Source organism: Argiope bruennichi, chromosome 11, assembly GCF_947563725.1.
Source record: "Argiope bruennichi chromosome 11, qqArgBrue1.1, whole genome shotgun sequence".
Classification (NCBI taxonomy): domain Eukaryota; kingdom Metazoa; phylum Arthropoda; class Arachnida; order Araneae; family Araneidae; genus Argiope; species Argiope bruennichi.
Genome location: NC_079161.1, coordinates 47,108,923 through 47,131,386, shown reverse-complemented (window position 1 = coordinate 47,131,386; position 22,464 = coordinate 47,108,923). Strand labels below are relative to the sequence as shown.

The 22,464-nt window shown below is 29.0% G+C and overlaps 1 protein-coding gene across 4 annotated transcripts in view; it reads right to left on the bottom strand.

Moving 5' to 3' along the window:
- The window catches only part of LOC129957597 (cell adhesion molecule Dscam2-like), a 929,106-nt gene that overhangs the window by 206,477 nt on the left and 700,165 nt on the right, over positions 1-22,464 (bottom strand). For all 4 annotated transcript variants that reach the window (XM_056070014.1, XM_056070015.1, XM_056070016.1 and 1 more), the window contains exons 6-7: positions 14,892-15,067; positions 10,950-11,219 (exon numbers count right to left, since the gene is read on the bottom strand). In XM_056070014.1, the coding sequence (XP_055925989.1) occupies positions 10,950-11,219; positions 14,892-15,067 (446 nt within the window). The remainder of the gene's footprint in view (positions 1-10,949; positions 11,220-14,891; positions 15,068-22,464) is intronic.

Sequence of the window (22,464 nt, the reverse complement as noted above, 5' to 3'; positions counted from 1 at the left end):
GGTGTTTATTGTTGATAGTTTGAAAAAATTGGTTACAAAATAAATTTTTCTGTTTAGTCGCGTTTGCCGATAAAATTCATGATTGTAGTGAAATAAAATGTCATATACAGATTGTCAAAGGCTAGAAATTCCACAAAAAACTAGCACATTGGAAATGTAACCCTAATGTTGATTAATAAAAGAACATTTTCTTAAAAATTAAAGCCATTTTTTTCATATTCTCCATTTCTTTTGCTTTCTTTAATAATTTAAGTGTTTTCATCCACATAACGCTTAAGTCTTACATATCAATGATATTTTTATTATAATTTGTTTTTGATGATATTTCTTTCTTCCTTTTCTTTCTAAGATTTTTTTATACCCATTTTTCCCATGCCACTGACAATATATGAATCAAACGTTATTTCTCTCTGTTCTTTAAAATTTTTTACTGCATATTCCATCAAAGAATGGAAACAGACTTTATGACCATCCTGAATTACAGCAGGGAAATTAGTTTTTGTGTTTTCCTTCATCAATGTTTCTCTGATTTAAATTATTAAAAGAATTATTTGAAGTATAATTTTTCAATAATATTATTATCGAATACAATAAAATTAATATAGCTTTGGTTGCTTTTTTTAGTATTGAGTAGATGAAAAATATTTCAAAATTATCAAAAAGAGGGAAAAGAATTTCAGATTTTAGATGAGATAGATATTTCCGAATTCAAGGAGATATTTAGGAATATAGATAGAAGACATATGCTCATCAAGAACACCACGCTGTCGACATTATCGATATTTATTAGAAATCTGAAAGAATAATGCGTCCATTTTATTTTTGTATTGTGGCAAATGCATAGAGGCAAAATTTTTTATTATTTTATTCAAAACATGTTTCCCAAATTGATGCAAAGAGAAAAGAAATAGAATTTATATGGAAAGCAAAATTCCTGTAACTGTTTAAAGTTTTCATAATGTGTTTTGTTTTCAAAGCATTCCAAATTCTTCAATGTACATCTGATAGCCAGCATGGCTATTAAATCGGAAAATTCCAAGAAATAATGCTTGTTTTTCAGGAATATAACCTCAATAAAACGCTTTACCTATGTTCCAATATCAGATATTCATGGCATGGATATAAAAGAGATTCCATGCATAAATTTACAGAAATATGTTTTTTTTCCCTTCAAAAAAACGTTGATTGTTCCGTCATGATTGTTTTTGAATGTCATATTATTTCCTTCTGACAATTTAGAAATTGGAAATTTGTTAGTAAAAGTAAGCAATAATTCTGTTTCCATTTTTTTTTCTTTTCTCTTAAATATTTTGAAACTAAATAATTACTTTTCAAAAATCCCACAATCGAAAAATGGAATCACATGAAAATTTTTAAATATTTTCAAGTAAGTATTTATATAAATTTTTTTTTAAATATGAGCTTTATTTATTTCCGAGTTATATTATATATATATATATATATATATATATATATATATATATATATATATATATATATATGACAATGTTCTATTCTAAAGAAAACCTTCTTTGAAGAAATAATCTTTTAACTATATATTCTATATAACAATTCTTCTATTCTCTTATTTACTATCGTCTGCGGTTTTTTTTAATGTAAAGAAGCATACACATCTGTTGACTATGTTGTCTGTGGATCAGTAGAAAAAATACATCGTCAATATGAAAAGTCATGTTATTTGCTATAAATATTTGCTGGAACAATCTTTATTTAATCTGCATTCGAATCTGAATTCCAACAAAATTTAAACAGAAAATGAGCAAAATTTTTTTAAACGAATTTTTTTTTGAAATTGTATTTGAGAAAAATAAAGAGGAACACAGCATTTACATTGCATTATTGTTTGAAATTACAATGGATATTTATTTTAGTTTGATTCATTTAAGAAAGAAAATAATACCATAGATAAAGCAACTGACGCAAGCATGTGATTAATAGATTCGTTGTATCAGCAATATTCACTGAAGAATTTCAGTTTAAAGATTAAAAAACGAATTGCTGTGAATTTCTTAGTTGTTTCAGCTATAAGATAAGCAGCGAGATTTCTTATGTTTAAATTAATATAGTTATAAAAGGATCAAGTTCTTGAGATTTTGAAGAAATTGAACATATAAAAATGTTTCCTTCAATTTACCAATGTTATTCACCTAGTATGAAGAGATGTATGAATATAATGATGCACGTTTTCACGATTTTAAAAATATTAAGTTGAACGTAAGAATGAATTGATATCAATAATCCCCTTTTATGAAAGATCTAAACCTTTAAGATCTTTTTAAAAAGTGTCCAAAAATTAAAGCAAGATTTGAATTTTTCACCGTTCGTGCAGTAAAGTGATGGCAATCCTATTAAAAATCCATTTGACAACTGATAATTTAGGGTTAGTAAAAATGGCGCGTTACACGATAGAACAACGTATTTTCATTGTTGAACAATATTTAAAAAATAATAAATGTCTGGCGGCTACAATTCGAAAATTAAAGAATTGGTCCTCTAGATCAAGTGATTTATAGCTATAGGATTTCTTTTTATGGCGTTATTGAAAGTCAAAGGTCTATGCCAATAAGCACGTATTGAAGGAGAAAATTCAAAACTGCATCAACGAAATTTAGCCATATTTAAGTAAAATGGTGATGGAAAATTTTGACAAAAGAGTGCGTATGTGCCAGAAAAGACGTGAGGACCATTTGCCCTATGTGTTATTCCATTCGCAATCCTATTATGTCTACTTTACCATTCAACAAAAATATAACAATTTAAAGAAAAAATATTATGTATTTTATTTAATTCAAATCTTGCGTTAGCACGTTGTTCTATTGTGCAGCACTCCATTTTTATTAACCCTAAATTATGAAATGTCGTTTTTAAAATGGTTTCGTCAACAAATTGCTGCAGTAAAGTGGAAAATTCATATCTTGCCTTAATTTTGGGAAGCCCTTTATAATCTTTAAAACTAAGAAAAGAATGAATTGAATATTAGAGAGAATTGATTCAAAAATCTTGTGTTTATAGTAGTGTCAATAAAATGATGTAAGTCTAGGATTCAGAAAAATTGAATTGATTCCAAAAATCTCGTGTTTGCAGTAGCGTATCAATAAAATGATGCAAGTCTAGGATTCTGAAAAAATTGAATTGATTCCAAAATCTCTTGTTTGCAGTAGTGCATCGATAAAATGATGCAAGTCTAGCCTTATGAAAAGTTTGTTAAAAAACTCTTAATAAAGATTTTGTCGATAAAATGATCCCTTTTATCGTTATTTATCTCCATTTGCAAAGATACAGAGAAATAATGCTAAATTTTCCTTTATGTATTCATGAAATGTCCGTAATTTATTTAAAAACCTTCTACTAGTTTGTAAAACTTGACGAGAATTTTACTTGGTCTGGAAAATAAGCGCATAATAAATCTTCTTGCAGATAAGATCTCACAAAATGTCACATTTTACTTAAATGGATTCATCTATCATGTTAATACATTGTAATTTTAAAAATGACATAAGAAATGAATTGAAATGGAGAAGTGAAACAACGAAGTGACAATTTTTTTCCAGCAAAAGATGAAGTCTAAAGTCAAGAAGAATCCATCAAATGTGCACTTCATCTTAATTTATTCAGAAGTTGATGTAATATATATATATATAAAACTAGCTTCATATATCAAGAGGTGGGGTTACTTTTTTAATTATTTTACTTGAAAAATTAAGTAGTTTTAAACTACGCTTCTAAAATTTTTCTATAATTCTGAGAAGAATAAATTTTTAGTGAATAATGTAATGTGTTTCACATTTATGAAATTAAGTTAGCAGTGCAAAATAGAATTTTTACGTTACGTTCAAAATAATTATTCATTTATAAAGGCAGTTTATATTAATCTGTAGATTAAATTAAAAATGAATAATATCAATGATTATAAAATGAGGTTCCAAAAGAAAAATATCTATTTTTTTATTGACTGAAAAAATCTAGGAATATAGTTTTTAAAGCCCTTTTTAGGGATGAAGTTAAAGCAGAAAATATTTTTTAATATAAATTTCGAGGTTAAAATGAATTGTAAATATTGGAAGCATGATAGTATTATTCAAAATATTTTAAGGGTTTAGCTGTATTAACTTTATATTTTTGAATTTCTAAAGAACGTTTAGACTTTTTTTGCCAAAACTTATTAATTGTGACTTAATTTTCTTATAATAGTGTGTCGAATGTTTCATAATTTTATGACTTTGTTTCTATCCCATTTTTTTTTTTTTGGCATAACAATTCCAGATTTTCAGCATATTATAATAATGCATATTAATTTTCCTTAAATATTCATAACATTTTAACTTTTTAAAAACTATCATAACATTTATAATTATTATAAATATTATGTTTCCCAAATTCTTAGCGAGATGGAATATTGTTTGTGGATTAAAAGTTCAATTAAAAAAATTAAAATTTATTTAATAATTCAGGTTTAAAAGTATCAAATATTCTATTTTCATTTCGAACGCATAATTATACAGCATTTCAAATTTCTTTTACTAGTGTATCAAAAAATCTGTTGAAAAAGCATAAATAAAATTCATTATTTACAAAGATGACAATTACTAATATGAAAGAAATCATGTTAAATGAAAGTCTATATAAACGTAGAGAAATGAATTTTTATTCATGAATTCTCTGCATTTATTAGTAAATATTGAATATTTTGCTTAATTTTAAGAATAAATATGGATATAGAACAATTAAAGTCACAAATAGTTTTAGAAATTAAAAGTTGAGCTTTCTTGATTTTGATTTTTTTTATTTGTTGGTAAAATTTTAGCTCATAATATTGAATAATATAGAGTTATGTAATATATATAATAAATACGAGGGTATCGTCTTCGAACAATTTACACTACCTATCCCCTTTTTCTCAATTTAAAATGAAAAAGAAAGAAATTAAATTTTTCTTTATTAATAACGAATAATTTTGACCTCTACACTTACACCTGAGGAGAAAAAGAAAGAACAAAAATATTCGTGCTTTATTGCAAAAAAAAAAAAAAAAAAAAAAAAAACCCTTCTTAAAGAATTTTGAAAACTAATTTGCGTTGCTATTAAATAACGATTCCAAGATTTATAATGGTAACAAAGATATCAAAAAATTATTTTGTTTAAATACTAATATGGTTATAATTTTAGACAAAAATAATTCCATTTATTCATTTAAACGTTTTAAACATACCGATGCCATTTTCAGGCGAAATAAAAATATTATAAATAAAAATCAAAATGACTATTGAAGTTAAATCAGGAATCATATTTTAATATTTAGAATGTAATAAGTGGGAAATGATACAGAATGGTCTATTTAGACAATATTTCCAAAAATTTTACCTTTTTCAGTGTTTAATTGTGACGACAAAAACATATTTTTGTTTACAAAAGATAAAACAAAATACATTATTAGACCCAACCTTTGCTGTTATATATCATATCATAATAAATCATATAATTTCATTATTCATTTATATATATTATCATAATAAATTTCATTATTCATTTTATATATTTTATATTGGTAATAAAGAACAGTAATAAATTCTTCTATAAATAATTTTTGTTAGTGTTAAAATTAAAGGGGAGAATTTTACGCCAGAGGGTTCATAGTAGTACAGATAAGGTCTATAAATTCCTCACTTTCTTTGAATAAATTACAAATATTAGTTTATGAGTCCAATTAGTCCAATGAGTCCAGTTAGTCCAATAAATGAACTCATTTAATAATGGCACTCTGAGTAAAATCAAAGCACCTTATCAATATCGTATTTAGAAAGACCGATGACGGTAAAGATATGAAAAAAGTGCTTCACAAATCTTTGAAGCTACGTTGTAAATATTTTGCATATTTGCCGTAAGTTTTCTTGAGATATTATCAAAATGAGAATCCATTTCCATAGTCTTTGAAAACAACAGGGGTCTTGGGAGATCTCTGAAGATGAAAGATCTGAAAAGCAATTTTCAACAACAGATGATGAATCTTTTGATACCCATTTCGAATTAATCATTTTGATTAATCTTGAAGATAGTGGTTTGCCAATTTAGAGCACACAATGATTTATCGGCAAACATCGCCATCAATTTTAATAATTTTCTCAGCTTGAGGTTTTGAAATTGACATTCTCTACTTAACGTTGATGACACTGTTCTTGGGATCGATGGAAAATTTCTAAAAATATTATGCTATGATCCAGCAGAATTTGAAAAGTAATATCTGTATATTTTTGTGTAAGCAGAAAACAAAATTGATCCTTTTGGGATCAATTTGTTTTCTTCCTATGATCCCTTTGGGAAATTAGTTTACTACGATTTATCAGAAAAAAATATTTTACTTTTTTTACTTATTTGCAATTATTATTTCATTTTGTTTGCATTTTGTTACTTTTACAAAACCATTTTTTTAATTGACTATAACTAAAATGGAAATATTTCTATCTTCCACTGAAGCACATTGTTCTGTGTTTCAATTATTTTTGTGATTGATTGATTTTAAAGTCCAAAAGAAAAATTTGGACATAATATGTCAAATTTGTGTTGTAGTCACAATTGTTTTCTGGTGTTTCATAGAAAATAATATTTAATTTTTTCTCTCTTATTATTGTTGCTCTTGAACTACTCTTATGAGAAAATTAGAACCTCACATATTAAACGGTAGGTCTTTGTATGTTAACTGTTAGCTTTTGGCGAAATTTTAGCTTAACCTTTTAAAGGGCCATTTTTTTCGAGTCATATTATGTTAAAATATTTTTAGGCTTGAAATTAGAATAAGAAAAGGGATTCATTTAGCTTATTAGATGAATTTAATTTGATTAATTAATTAATATTGTTAATTAATAATTAAATAACAAATCTAGACACATCATTTTGTGTGCGATAAAGAACTGAAGCATCTAAGTTTCTGTCTTCCTAAAAAAATGTGTCAGAATTTATGCCAACCTACATAAATTCATACAAAGATTGATAAATTTGGTGGGAAGCATACTTTCCACGGCCTTAAAAAGAGTTAAATATAAGATCCATGCCATACATTATAAGCAGTAAAGTTATTTGAAGCCTTCGGCACATATAGTCAAATTTTAGCTATGAATAATGTGCTATTTTTAGCTATTCATCACTGGTTGCAATAAACATGACATCGTTAGCAATTCATCACTGGTTGCAATAAACATATCCTTGGCTATTAATCACTGGTTTCAATAAACATATCCTTGGCTATTAATCACTGGTTTCAATAAACATGACATCTTTAGCTATTAATCACTGGTTTCAATAAACATATCCTTGGCTATTAATCACTGGTTTCAATAAACATGACATCTTAAGCTATTAATCACTGGTTGAAATAAACATGACATCTTTGGCTTAATCACTGGTTGCAATAAACATGATACCTTTGGCTATTAATGACTTTGTTACATAAAAATAAGATCTTTGGCTATTAATTACTGGTTGCATAAACATGAAATCTTTAATTAATAGATCACTGGTTGCATAAACATGACATATTTGGCTATTAATCACTAGTTGCAATGAAAATGCCATCTTTTGTTATTTTTTTCTTAGTAACGAATCGCTGGCCTGTAGTTGATACACAAGTACCAAAATGATTGATATTTTCTTGATGACAACATCTTTTTTTCTTGCCTTTGAACCTTGCCTGCCTTGCATTTAAAATAATGAAAACTAACAAACAGCAATAACTAATACCAATTCAGCTCTTTTAATTATTATTCTTTTCAATGAAGATCTAAAGAATATTCATACATCCAGTCAGGAACATCTTAGATTTATAATATTCAAGGCTTGATTCGTTTATGCTCACTCCCTTTTCAAAACTTTCTCTTAATAGCAACGAGAACTTGTGTACAGAAATACCATTGCAATGCTCTTGAAGATAAATTCAGTAACTGAAACAATAACAAGTATTGCTGTAAAATTGCCAACATAATATTTTTAAAGTTTATTGAAAAAAAAGAAAGTACAAGGAAATAAAACTGATATCGATACAGATCTCATCCTTAAAGTTTTAATTTAATATAGGAATGTATTTTATGCAACAAAATATTTTGAAAGTATTGAAGATAAAATTGGGGAATTTTTTAATTAATCAAATATTGCACGAAAATTTAGGAAAATTCATGTAGCGTAAAAATATAAATTAAGGCTTGTTTGAATATTTAATTAACGAACACTCATGGCTTAAAATTCTCTGAATTTATATATTTGGCATGGCAACAAAAATTTCAATAGCTATAGTTTATTATCTATTTACATATTTTATTTTTAGCTTTAAAGAAAAGAATTTCATTGCTAAATACTTCAATCACTTTTAAGAATTACATTTGCGAATGATTTTTTGATGAAAGATAAAAAAAAATAATAAAGAAAACATTGCTGAAATTTGCTTTTATTTAAACTTTTTACTATTTTACTCATCGTATATTCTTACATCGAATGTCATATTGTAAAAACTTATAAGCTAAAATTAAGCCATCGATAAAACTTAGAATAAAACAATCAATTTTAAATATTTCAATAACGTAATGTTTTAAGAAAATAATCATATATCAAAATCAATAGTGAAATAGTTCTACAGTGCATAAACTTATTCTATATTAAATAAGTTAATTCTTTTTTAGAAAATTGAAGCGCTTTTTTGCGATTATTTTTTCTCTTCTTCGACGTTTTCCTATGCTTATACAATGTATTAAGTTATTTTATGAATATGTATGTTATTTACATAAAGCACCGTTATTACAATTATTTATAGTGTGTATAATATTTATTTCCATATTATAGTGAACATAATCAAGTCTGCACAGACTAATTTGAGATCAAAATTTGATAGACATAAATTTTAATATCAAGATAACACATCGAATTTCACCATCACAGTGTTTTCAGTTACTTTATTTACATACATATTGTCAGACAAAATAGACATTCGACCAATTTAAAGATTTAATAATTCTACGATTTTTAGTGTATAAATCGAATACAAAATTAAACATGTAGCTTATTGAATTTTGACTCAAAGCATTTGTATATTCATACATAAACCAATTGATACATAGTCAAAGAAGCGATGGTGGATTTTCGGTGAAACTATTTCTTCTTGGATTTCCGTATTACTATGTGCATACAATAATTAATTCAAAGCGCCGTATGTATTTGAACTGAGTGATACCTATTTTGACTATTTAGCTGCATGACACTCTTCAGTTTTTTTTATCGAGAAAATCCTACTTCATTTGCATCTGAAAAGTTTCGCACCGTTTTAAAGAAATGATAATATGGTGAATTATTGTATGAATATTTATAAATACAATGTTATTTGTATTTATAAAACCAATAAAACAAGGCAATATATATATATATATATATATATATATATATATATATATATATATATATATATATATATATATATATATATATATATATATATATATATATATATATATATATATATATATATATGTGTGTGTGTGTGTGTGTGGGGGGGGGGGTGGTTGTACTTCATCTAATTTGATTCAGATATGTTTTAATTAAAGTAACTCAATAATTCTTAATAAAATTTTATCTCAGTAAATTAAAGAGTGAAATTATATATACATAGTATAAAGAAAGTACAGTTATCATCTAAAAAATTCGAACTCAATATATTGACGAATCTTCATGTTTAAACCATCCTGAGTTCGAATTATATCGAATCATATTTTTTGATATTGTCTATTTGTAAGTGACGAAGATAACTCAAAAACACTTTGCGCTAGAAGAATGAAATTTGGTACACGGTCTTAACAGCAATTTACAGATTTCTATCAAATTTTGAGTAATACATATTCAGAAGAAGTCATCTGTACGGTTGATCTATTATAAATTAGCACGATAATTCAAAAACGAAAGAGCAAGATAGTTTAAAATTCAATAGATAGATTTAACATCTGTAATGTAGACAATTTTCAAATTTTGAACCAAATACTACTACGAGAAAGCTGCCTGTCAGCCTGCGCTTTCCTAAACATATAAACACGATCATTCAAAAAGGCAATAACTAAAATATATCAAATTTGGAGTGTGATTTTGTGACTAAAAGTGCAGTTATCTGTCAAATTTTGGTTTCAATCGAATGAGAAAAACAAGTCTTAAACACAAAGTCTATTTTCGGATACTATTAACATATGCCGGGGATTAATCTCCAAAAAAATCGCCAAGTATCACAAGAAGTATTCAGTGAAAATAATAAATTCCAGCCAAAGGTTAATATTTCCTAACGATTGTACGTAAGGTACTCTTGAAATGACACCTTTATTAGAGAGTATGCGAGAAAGTTTTAGGGAGACCATTATCTCTGGTTATTTATTGTTTGCGCTCATTAGAAAAAAAAAATCAACATTATTCTATCGATATTCAATACACAAACTCTTTATTTTATCAAATATCAGTGGTTCAAACACATCGTTATATTTATCCACTCAAGATAACGGACACGACTCGTCAAGGATAACATGACAGATTCAGTAAAAATTCTAAATTCATTTCTAAAGTTATTTCGTATTATTATATTTCATGCAAATGTCATGTAAGGCATTCTCTAACATGACAAGTTTATTAGAAAGTATGCTAGAAAGTTTTTTGGAAACCATTCTCGTTGGTGTAGTAACTGCATGCCAAAAACTATCTCCGAAAATTCGAAGTTAGAGTCAGCGATTGATCGCCAAAAAATAGTCAAATTTGTAATATTAGTCAATAGAATATATTTACCAATGACACGTGGTTAGCCTAAAGCTCATCAATGTCATATAGTGATGCCAAAAGTTAGCCAATGGCATATTTAATCCATAGGTTCGCCATTGGCAAATGAATTATTGCATAGAAAGGACGAAATTCAAAATCCATACCTGATATTTTTAATTCAGCTGTTCCTTGAGCACCGTCATTGTCGTTGTACACAAAACACTGGTACATTCCCCTATCTTCTCGTCTGAGAGATACTATATGCAGTACGTCACGAGACAATAATTGGACTCTGTTTGATGCTACTATTGTCCTCTGGTCCTTCTTCCAGGATATGGTGTGTACGGGATATCCTGTTACATTACACGTGAAGGTAGCTTCTTGTCCAGTATTCAAGACTTGGTGTGGGGGCAGCAACGTCACTTGTAGAGGAGCTGAAAGTATAAAATAGGGAACAATTTTAGAATTTATATATATTTCAGTTTTTTTTTTTTTGTCTAGTTTAAATTAAGATTCCTTAAAAAATAAGACCGAATAATGTAAGTTTTTTGTATTTTTCTTTATTGTCAGTTAATTACCTCTCTTCTAAATTGCTCATTTTTCTTTTTTTTTTCAATTCCATTCATTCTTTAAATTACTGTAATTAACGCTTTCTAATTACTTAAACAATTAAACTTCTTTTTTATTTTTTTTGTTCACTTACATTTAAAATATTTTCCGATGCAGTTCTAATTGAATTGAATATGAGTGGATAACCTATTCATTAGTGATGAATTTGATAATGATTTTTTAATTTGATAATGTTTAATTTGTTATACTAACTGAGATAGGCTGATGAACAAATTGTTTAAAATGCATCACAGGGCACTAGGTCATTGGCATTAAGGTACCAATTCGTCCCATGGTTATTCCTTGGGCATTTGATACTTAAAATTAAATTTAAGATTTTTTTTTAGAATTTTAAACTTATTTTTAATCAAAAATTAATCAATATTTCAATATTTTAATGAATAACTTCAGAGTATATTAATTCAATAAAACTAATTTTAATAAAACTTTAAAAACTTTTTTTGAAAATATTCTTTATGACATTACTTATTATTGTTTTTAATTATATCATGATATTAAGTACATTTTTTATTTGTTTCTGCATTCGCGCTACTATATTGTATTTTTGTTGTTGTTTATAATGGCACTTGCCATGGACAAGTTCGCTGACGAAGTCAGCGATTTTAAACCAAGCTAGCGTCTCTTGTTTTAGTAGCGCCAACTAGGGCCAAGAGTACGTCTTAGCTACTCACGCATCACATTCGCTTGCACAACCCCTTTTTACAGGGGGGCACATTCACACATCTCATAGATAGAATAGATGAAGAACGGGTCTCGGACCCAGGACGCCCAGAACACGGGAAAGACGCTCTACCCCTATACCAGGACGCCGGCACTATATTATATATACTATATAATGAAAAGCGAATTTTAAAAATAACATAGGAGTAGACGAATCAAGTCTCAAATATTATCATACTAAAGTGATTTGGACTAAAAGTTTAAATCTCCATTAAATTATTACTTTGCATATTTTTAAAATTTGTTATCTGAAATGCAAACGACAGTTAATAAAAATAATTCAAATATTTTAAACATTTTTCTGCTTACTTTTTTCATTTTTGATATGCATGTTTATTATTTATTCGAATGATTATGAAATCGAATTATTTATTCAAATGATCAAATATTTATGAATACGACTTATTTATTCGATTCGAAATCAATAAATCAGACATCTATTTAAAAGCAGGTGGGTTCATATTCATTTTATAGATTCACATATTATATTTCTCCGGAATGTCATAAATAATTCCTTTCAATATATATTCCTTATAAAAGATAATAACAAAAGCCTTAAAACTGAAACAGAAATCGTAATAGGCAATATAATCATTGCAAGGTGGGCAAAAGCTTGACCAATCAAAATTTTTCATTACTAAAGGTAATAACAAAAGCCTTAGTACAGAAACAGAAATCGTAATTGACAATCATAAATAGTCAAAACAATCATTGCAAGGTGGGCAAAAGCTTGACCAATCAAAAGTATTCATTATTCAAGGTAATAACAAAAGCCTTAGTACAGAAACAGAAATCGTAAATGATAATCATAAATAGTCAAAACAATCATTGCAAGGCGGCAAAAGCCTAACCAATCAAAATTATTCCTGCAGAGATGAAACAGTAGTCTGGAATCAAGAAGCAACCAGGGATAATCTGGTGGTAAAAAGAAGAAATTTTCGACGTATCAAAAAATATATATTATTTTCAAATATTAGTTGCTATTACCTCGGTAATCAATGTGTCCTGAAGCCAGCTTAGAACCAACAAATTAGCCCACTGATTATTAAGGATTTCCAAAACCCTAAAACCTCAGAGTTCTGAAGCTTAAAGCGAAAAGAGTTCAAATGTAAACCTTTTCTTTCTATTAAGATGCATAACAAATGGTATAGGTATTGGATTTAAATACAAAATAGAATGGAGAACTATTGACATGATTCTCTCAAATGAATGATTTTGGCTCTTCCTTTCTTAAAGATAAGTCATTCTAGCTAATAAGGCCCGCGCCTCGGATATTTAATCAATCGCATTTAGAGATAAGGGATAAGAAATATCTCAAAAATAGTCAGGCGTTCGTCGCAATTTTCATGAATGATCATTTGAGGTGATTCATAAATGAGAAATTTCATGATAAATGCTATTCTCAAACCACCCTAAATATATCAAAAATAAATGCATGACCGCAGATATTAGAAATTTTTTTCAAATGAAGTTCTCACAAGTCCGCGTATTTAAGAAGATTAGGTGATCGCACATAGATAAGAATCAATATAAGGTATTTATTTAGTATTTCTTTAATTATTCAAAATATAGAGGATGAATCGAAAATACATTAATATAAATACATGCAACATATTTTTGGTTGAATGATAGCAGAGTGCAGATTTGAAGACATAGACGAAAGGTTGTATTTTTAATTTCGTTTTATTCTCTCTTTAATATCCATCTCGGGAAAGCAATTTATTTACAAGCAGACGCAGTGCGGCACAAACGCAGAAGTAAGAAAGAATGGCGAAACAAATGATCACTAGTCTTATACAACATAGGATTTTCAGCCACGTGCCGATGGAATACATATGTTGACCTTTGACAAGGGCAATGGAAGTAACACTTTCATTTGATACGTAGTACTGATGGCGCATTAGTTTTACAGAGGAATTAATTAAACGGAAAGTGGAATTGGATCACGAAATAAGAGAATACTTTTAGAATGAATTTACTATGGGCTAAATTAAGATAAAATCTTGGAAATTAATTAAATTGAAATTATAATTAAAATATCATTACATACATTTATTATTAATCAATTAAAATGTCATCATGATTTCCATTTCAAGCATTTATTAATTCAAAGCATCTCCTTACATGCTCCAATTATTCAAATGACCGATATTTCTTTTTAAATTCTGTATCTAATTATCCTCCACACCTTATACTTATTCGAAAGAAAAGTGGGTTTCCTGGAAAAATATGAAACTCTTAATGGAATACACTTAAGAGTTGTCTTCCTCAAGTGAAAAAATTGTCAAAATTATTTTGATATAAAAATTTTCACCTCTAATCAATGAACTAATCTGTTAAAGTAGATCAACCGGGTTTTTAAAATTAGGTGATTATTTGTAATCCTAGTAGGTTGACAGCTTTTAAATAAAATATCTGAATTTGCATCTTGGAGGACAAGCGCAATAAATTAAATATAGAAAACTTCATCCGTTATTTTAATTATTCATGGCTGCGAATAGAATATCAATCAAAGATTAGGGCAAATCCAGTGCATTATTAATCAATCGGAGAGTCTTTCAATTTTTCCAGAATCCAACAGTTGCAAATTACGGATACTTGTCAATCCCAGGCATCTCATTACTTCCGCTAATTCTTCAAGTGACAGAAGCCCCCCTTTTGTGATTCGCTTCGTCGTCTCCCTTTTACCATTTGCCATTCCTTTTAATTTTGAAATGATTAACTTTGAGCCGGTGGATGATGGATTAGATACTCACCTGTCACGATGAGCGCACTTTCGATTCTTCTTTCCCCGATGCTATTCCTGACGATGCACTGATATTTCCCAGCGTCTTTCTGCACCACCTTCCGGATATTCAGCGTCCCCTGCACCATCCACACTCGTCCGTCTTCCTTGACAGGACTCAACCCTCCATTTTCATCCTTCATCCATCTGAAACGAGAAAAACAAAAAAAAAGTGGTATATGATGAAGAAAAGCGTTATTTATTAAGAGGAAACAGAAGAACGGGAGCTTTCTGTCTGTCAAACAAGTGTATTTCTCGTGTAATGTATTTTGATGGAAGACTATGGGATGATAAAAGTCGTTTGGTGTATAAATGAGCCGCTTTGGTTGGGGGGAGTAAGGGTATGGGTATGGGAAAAGACAAGAAACTTGATTTGTTGGATTATGTCTACATTTTAAAGTGGCATACAGCATAGCACGCACACACGCACACGCACGCACACGCACACGCACACGCGCGCACACACACACACACACACACACACACACACACACACACACACACACACACACACACACACACACACAAATCGGGGCGACTTACTTAATGAACATCCACTGTTCAGATTGTAAGAAGTTGTATGGAAGTGTATGATTTGAACCACATTTTCCAACACCCACGTTCCCGAGAAAAATGCTGGAGGAAAGGGATTTGATTCCATAATCTGAGTACACAAATTATTAAAAATTTATTTGAACATTGTTTAAGGAGGGATTTAGTGGGCTGTTGATAAAGAATTGTCATTAGACGACTTAAATTTTGAAAGACAGTTCCACTAAGTCTCTAACCAGGAACCTTGTGCTCATTAAATCAATTATAATGGTTCATGATTGATATGACATGAGTTTGAAGAAGTGGTGCTTTAAGAAGTGATGCTTACACACACGCGCGCAGGCATGCTTGTTTGGAAATTTATTATTTGGGCCTGAGTTTCCAACAACCACCTTCCCGAGAGCAGTGCTAGAGGAACAACGCATTTGATTCCATAGATGCACGATAACTGAATTCACAAATCATTAAAGATTTATTTGAACATCGTTGAAGGAGGGATGTAGTAATCTATTGATAAAGAATTGTCTTTAGGCGAGAAGTCTCCAATATTGAAACACAATTCCATTAAACACCTTGCATGTATAGTAGCCTGGTGCTCATCAAATCAATCATCGTGGTTCATGCGATATATTTCGACGACATGCGTTTGAAAAAGTGTTGCTTTAAGGAGGCTGACAACAACAAAAACTAACTAAATTGAAAATTTTTTAATATGGTGTGAAATCTTCGAATATCTGGTGTCCTTCTAAAATGCCATCCTTGTCAAGCGAGTGAAAAGTTTGAATTTTGTCTCAAAACTTTCTATGGTATATTGTAAATGAGATATTTATCTACCAAATCAACACTTGAATTTGTACTCAGCTTGGAAAATTATTTCTATTGTAAATTTCTATTGTATGTTGTAAATGAGATATTTATCTACCAAATCAACACTTGAATTTGTACTCAGTTTGGAAAATTATTTCTATTGTAAATTTCTATTGTATATTGCAAATGAGATATTTATCTACCAAATCAACACTTGAATTTGTACTCAGTTTGGAAAATTATTTCTATTGTAAATTTCTATTGTATGTTGTAAATGAGATATTTATCTACCAAATCAACACTTGAATTTGTACTCAGTTTGAAAAATTATTTAATAGAGAACTAATGTGAATTAAAGTACGAAAACACTATCGAATAATGCAATTTATTCACCAAAAGATTTCTTTTCTTTTCTTCTCAAAAGCAAAGGAGCACAGAAATAGGATATATGATAAAAACAAGACCTTCCTTACCTAAAATTTCAGAGTGTTTCCACATAATCCATACTCAGAAACAATATATTTTAAAATAAGAATAAAGGAGCTCCATCTTTATATAGAAAGAGCTATAAGTTAGGATGAAACGAACCACTGAAAGATTTACTAGAGGCTTTATTTTATAACTCAGATGGTTATATATTTTACTTGTTTTATGTTTGTAGTTTCAAGTCCTTTTTCTAAGATAAGTTCGTTTCTTTTTAGTCTCCTATTTTTCCTTTATTTACATGAGAGGTTTCGAGGATATCTTTTCAATTCTAAGGACTGAAACTTTCAAAAAATAAAATTAACTCAAGTATTTGCTATTCTTAGAACAGGAGATGGGAGTTCTGTGTAAGTTACTTAGAAATCTTTTCTACTTTGATTTGGATTGAGCAGCAGGCTTACATTTTGTTGTTTAGCAGAGTTCTTCAATATAATTCAAAAAAAGCTACAAAGTCCAGAACTATGTATTGAATCAATTACTTTCGCATGTTTCTAGTTAAATTGAAACGTTTAAATATTTCACAAATGAACAAAAAAAATTTTAATCATGTGGAGATGAATTAAGTTTTTGGTTTTCAGAATACCGATTAGAAGCATTTTATTTTAAACAGCAGCAGCCAGTGAATTTTTAAGCATCATCTTTACATTATTTTCTCAGAAAATAATTCTGATAAAGAATGATATATTAACGATTCTAGAAATGTCAGAGTTCTGATGATAGCGGCATGAAAATACTCAAGTAATTGATAACAGGTTATGGCTATTCTATCCATCTATGATAAAAATCGTCATTACAAGTTTTAAGCATCATCTTCACATTATTTTCTCAGAAAATAATTCTGATAAAGAATGCTATAATAACGATTCTAGAAATGTCAGAGTTCTGATGATAGCGGCAGGAAAATAATCAAGTAATTGATAACAGGTTATGGCTATTCTATCCTTCGATGATAAAAATCGTCACTACTTAAGTCGTATGGCAATATGGTATGTTAAGGAATTTGTGAGTATGACAGATTTAAAAAAAGCATTCTTTTAAAATTTGTGCATTTTTACATGCAGAAATCACAGCACACTGGGAAAGATAATTTGTTTTTAGTAGATGTATCACTCAAATTGTTCCTTTTTTTGTCACTGTGACATTATTTGATTGATTTTACTTATATTTGATGAATTCATGTACACATTAAAAATAAATTGGTGTAAGGTTAATGAAATAATATGGCTTTAATGATTATTGCACTTTTATGTTTAAAAACACAGTTAAGGTAATCAAACCAGATTACATTTTAGTGATATAATTAAATTAAGCGAAGCCTATATGTCCTGCGAATCTGCTAGTCAAAAAAGGCGGATTTTGGATAAATCTTTAAATACTGAAATTTTTAGTTTAGTTTATTTCTTAATCAATGGATCGTATCATGCAGAATCTTATGTTTAATATGATCCGAAAATTGATAAATATATCAAAAAATAAGGTTAAAAATTACAATGACAAGTATACACATTCGAAAAAAAAAAGATCGAGTTTAACTTCCCTCCCCTCCAAAGACAAGTAAGAGACTTCGAAAAATCGAAAAATATGTTTCTTAACAATTTGTAAAACAAATTGTATTTATACAACAGAAAACTTAGTAGAATGATAGCATACCATAAATACAAGAACATCGATTTTACATAAATATTCTATTTACTTTTTCAAATTAAAATATATATATATATATATATATATATATATATATATATATATATTTGAATCAGGAAATTTTAAAAGAGTTTGAAGAGTTATTGCGCTTTGTAAAAATTAAAAATACAAAATATATACAGGATTTAAGTTAAAATCATTATTTATCTAAAAATTTACAGCATTAAATTTGAAATTAATTGTGATTTTTTTAGAGACCCGGATATTTGTATTTTGAGATAAAAAAAATAGGGGAAATAGCCGAAATTATCTCGCCTTTGGTCAACTTTCAAATGACCTTGAGCTGCTACGAAATTGGTTTGGATTTAGTTATATTAACGTCCCGTTTTAAACCAACACTAAGGCTATTTTGGGGCGTACCTCGTAATTTTGAACCACGGTCAGATGACGAGGACGAGACCTGAGCTAACACCTCTTCTTCAAACTTCCACTCCACAGTGGGAGAACGTTTGTCCCCGACGGATTTAACGTGCACCAGATACACATACTAGAGGGTTCCTTGGTGGAATCTGGTTTCGAACCTGAAACGCTCCGATTCTAAAGCCGAGTACTTACCACCAGGAGACCGCGGCCTTACTGCAAAATTCGATCTACATAAAGATCGATCTTTTAAATATATTTTTAAAGCTCTCCGGTCACCCCCGGAAAAAAAAACATTCTCGGATGCGTGCTCTCCCGGTAAAAATTATTATTACTTTCAAATTAAAAGTTATTAAAAGATATAAAGATAAAAGTAATATAAAGTTTATGTCAAGAACATATGAGTTTATCTTCAAACTTTGATTTTTTCAAGATTTGTAGATGTCATTCAAGATATCTGAGGTGACACACAACAAATTAAAAAAAAAAAAAAAACTGGCAAAGGGGTTTTTACTAAGCTCTAGACTCGTAAGCACACCCACATATGCAGTGAAGCATTACAATATCCTTTTTTTAGCGGGCGATACATCAAAATTGAAAAGTCACTTTTCAGATAAATCTGTGAATGCCAGATATAGTTTTGAGAATACTTTTTTTTTCAAAAAAAAAAAAAAAAAAAAGCGCTCCGACGAATGTACACAAATGTGCTTTGAACGGGTGTATAGCCACGCAAAAGTCTATCCGGAAGGAAAAAAAAATCGAAAAGCTTTTCAGCTGTAGACGTAAATACAGGGGCATGGCATTTGTGTAATGGGACGTGGCTGTCCCTTTGGGACACCAGGGGACGGCTGACGAAAAATGATGATGCCAGGTTCAGTCCGGACACCGTTTTCCACAAATAAGATGGATGAAGTTGAGTTGAGAGGCGAGATGGTTGCTGCTGCTGCTGCTTTACCGAGAAAAGCCAAATATGAGCTTCGGATTTCTTTCGGTTAAAAACCTCATTTAATGCGAATTTTTGTTTGTATTTCAGTTACTTTCTGAATGAGTGAATTCCTAGTTTTTCTGCCTTTTCTTCTTCTTTAGAAGAAGATATGGGTTTTAAAAGAAAGAAGAGATATAGCACTTAATATCTTCTACTTTTGGTGAAATGTTGTTTTATTATATGAATCATATCGGAAAATGTTTTCATTTCTGGGGAAAATAAATGGTAGGGCCATTTGGAATAAAGTGCTTTAAAAAAAAACTAATTTTCGGCATTTAAAGAAATTTTTTGACAAGAATGAAACGCTTTCTACTGGTGAATTCAGAAGATATAATTTCAAAACATGTTCGATTTCGACATGAATGAATTTCAGATGTTAAGAAACTCAGAAACCAAAGTTCTTTTTTTAAAAAAAATTTTAAAAACATGGTAGAGGTATAAAGTTTTATATCATCTTTTTTTTTGGGGGGGGGGGAGAAATGTGTTATTTTATAAAACATATTATCATATCTAAGAAAAATAAATATTAGAATTGTGAGGAGTAAATTGCTCTAAAAAGATTTTCAACATTTGAGGAAATTGTTTTGATAACAATGAATAAGGCATTTTAGAGAAATCAAATTTGGTGAAATCAGTAGATAATTTCCAAGAATAGGTAAGTCTTCGAATTAGACATGCGTGCATGGAATGGTAGAATCATGAGGAATAAATTGCTCTAAAAAGATATTTTCAGCATATCAGGAAATTTTTTGACAACAGCGAATAAAGCTTTTTAGAGAATTTAGATTTGGCGAATTCAGTAAAGTGATTTAAAAGCATAGGCAAGTTTTCGAATTAGACATGCATGGATTTCAAGCATCGAGAAACGTTGAAATCTGTCTAAAAAGGTATTGGTTTTAAAAAGAAAGAACAAACATAAGGATTTATAAGTTTTTTTGATAGTGTTATTTTGACAACAAATTTTGAATTTTTGACAAAAATTTGACAACAAATTTTGAATTTTTGAGAAACTAGATAATATTAATTCAGTAGAAATGTTTTCCTGTCATATGGATGCATTTGAATGTGGCATCAATGAGATTTTTAATTTCTTCAAGCAAGAGATTTTTATATAATTTAATCAACATATTATTGATTTAGATAAATTTTTGAATAAAATGTACGCGTTTTTATTTATTTATTTGTCATGACTCATGATTGCGTTACATTCACGTTTGTCCAAAATTACATTGTTACGAATATGTAATATTGTTTCAGTGCAAGAGTGATAGCTTTACAGATATTTTAAAACAACTGAATGGATGAAACCCAGATTAATAACCAACCCCGGCTTTGGTCACAAGAATAAAAAATTCGAGAGATTGTTGAATTTTAACGACGATATCTCGATTAGGAGTAAAGATACGTTATCCTTCTAGAAAATGCTTTGCCCAGTCATGGGAACTATAAAAAGCCAAAAGACAGCGTAATATTCAGTGAAGTTATGATCAAGCGATTTGTAGAATGAATATTCTCATTGGAATTTTGATCTCCAGGGTGATCTTGCGCTTTTGCAATTACTTAGTAACGATGTGCTGATTGTGTGTTTGTTATTGATTTGCTAGAAATGATTTTTGAATGCCTTCCTGTGTTTGTTTTTCGTATTTTTGTGGAGAATAAAGCTCCATTATCCACTATTGAAACTATATTATCTATATTATATGAAACTATTTCATCGTTTACCCCAGAAAGATTTTCCATAGCACTACTAAAAATGCTTGTTGTTTATAAATAATAACCAATTGACCGTTATGGAATAAATAGCGACCTGATTAGCTATGCTTCATAAAGTTTAAATTATTCCAATGATTTGAAATTCATTGAAAAATTATCCATTTGTTTTGCAAAATTAGATCTGAGTCAATTTCGTAAATAACGATTTTTAATCTATCTGCCTGCGTTCCTTATTCTTCAGATATAATCACGATACTGGCCAGCATTCAGAACATCGAGTAGCAGCATGGAGATATCGCACAATATTTTGTGCAAACAATATTATTAATTCCAATCAGACAAAATAAAACAATAAAAATTGTATATTCGTTTCTGTCCAATGCTTTATGATTTTAAAGAGAAAATATATTAGGTTGTTCGGAAAGGAATTTCGTTTTTTCTCAAAAGAGGATATTATTGTATTTTTTCACAGCCAGCTTCACTTAATAAGGCGGATAATAATTATGTATTGCGACAGATGATATAACAAGGTTTGCTTGTGAAAATGTTCGATTGATTCTTCGCAATAATTTTTGGTTGGTGCCTTTTGAAATATGGAAAGTGAAAAGCAGCATTTTCGGTATATTTTAGTTTTTTTACAATCTAAAAGGTAAAAATGCTGTCCAAACCAAAAAAATGACATGTATAGAGAAGATGTGTTAATAGAACGCCAGGTGCCAAAACTGGTTTGCAAAATTTCGATCCAGAGATTCTGATGTTGGAGATGTATCACGTTCTTAAGTTGATGAAGACACAATAAAGGCATAAGTTGATGAAAAACGGCAAATAACAACTCGTACGATACATGAGAGATTAAATGTATCGAATTTGACAGTTTCATGATCATTTGAAACGTTTATGTTTAATGTCAAAGCTCGAAATATGGATTCCTCATGTTCTT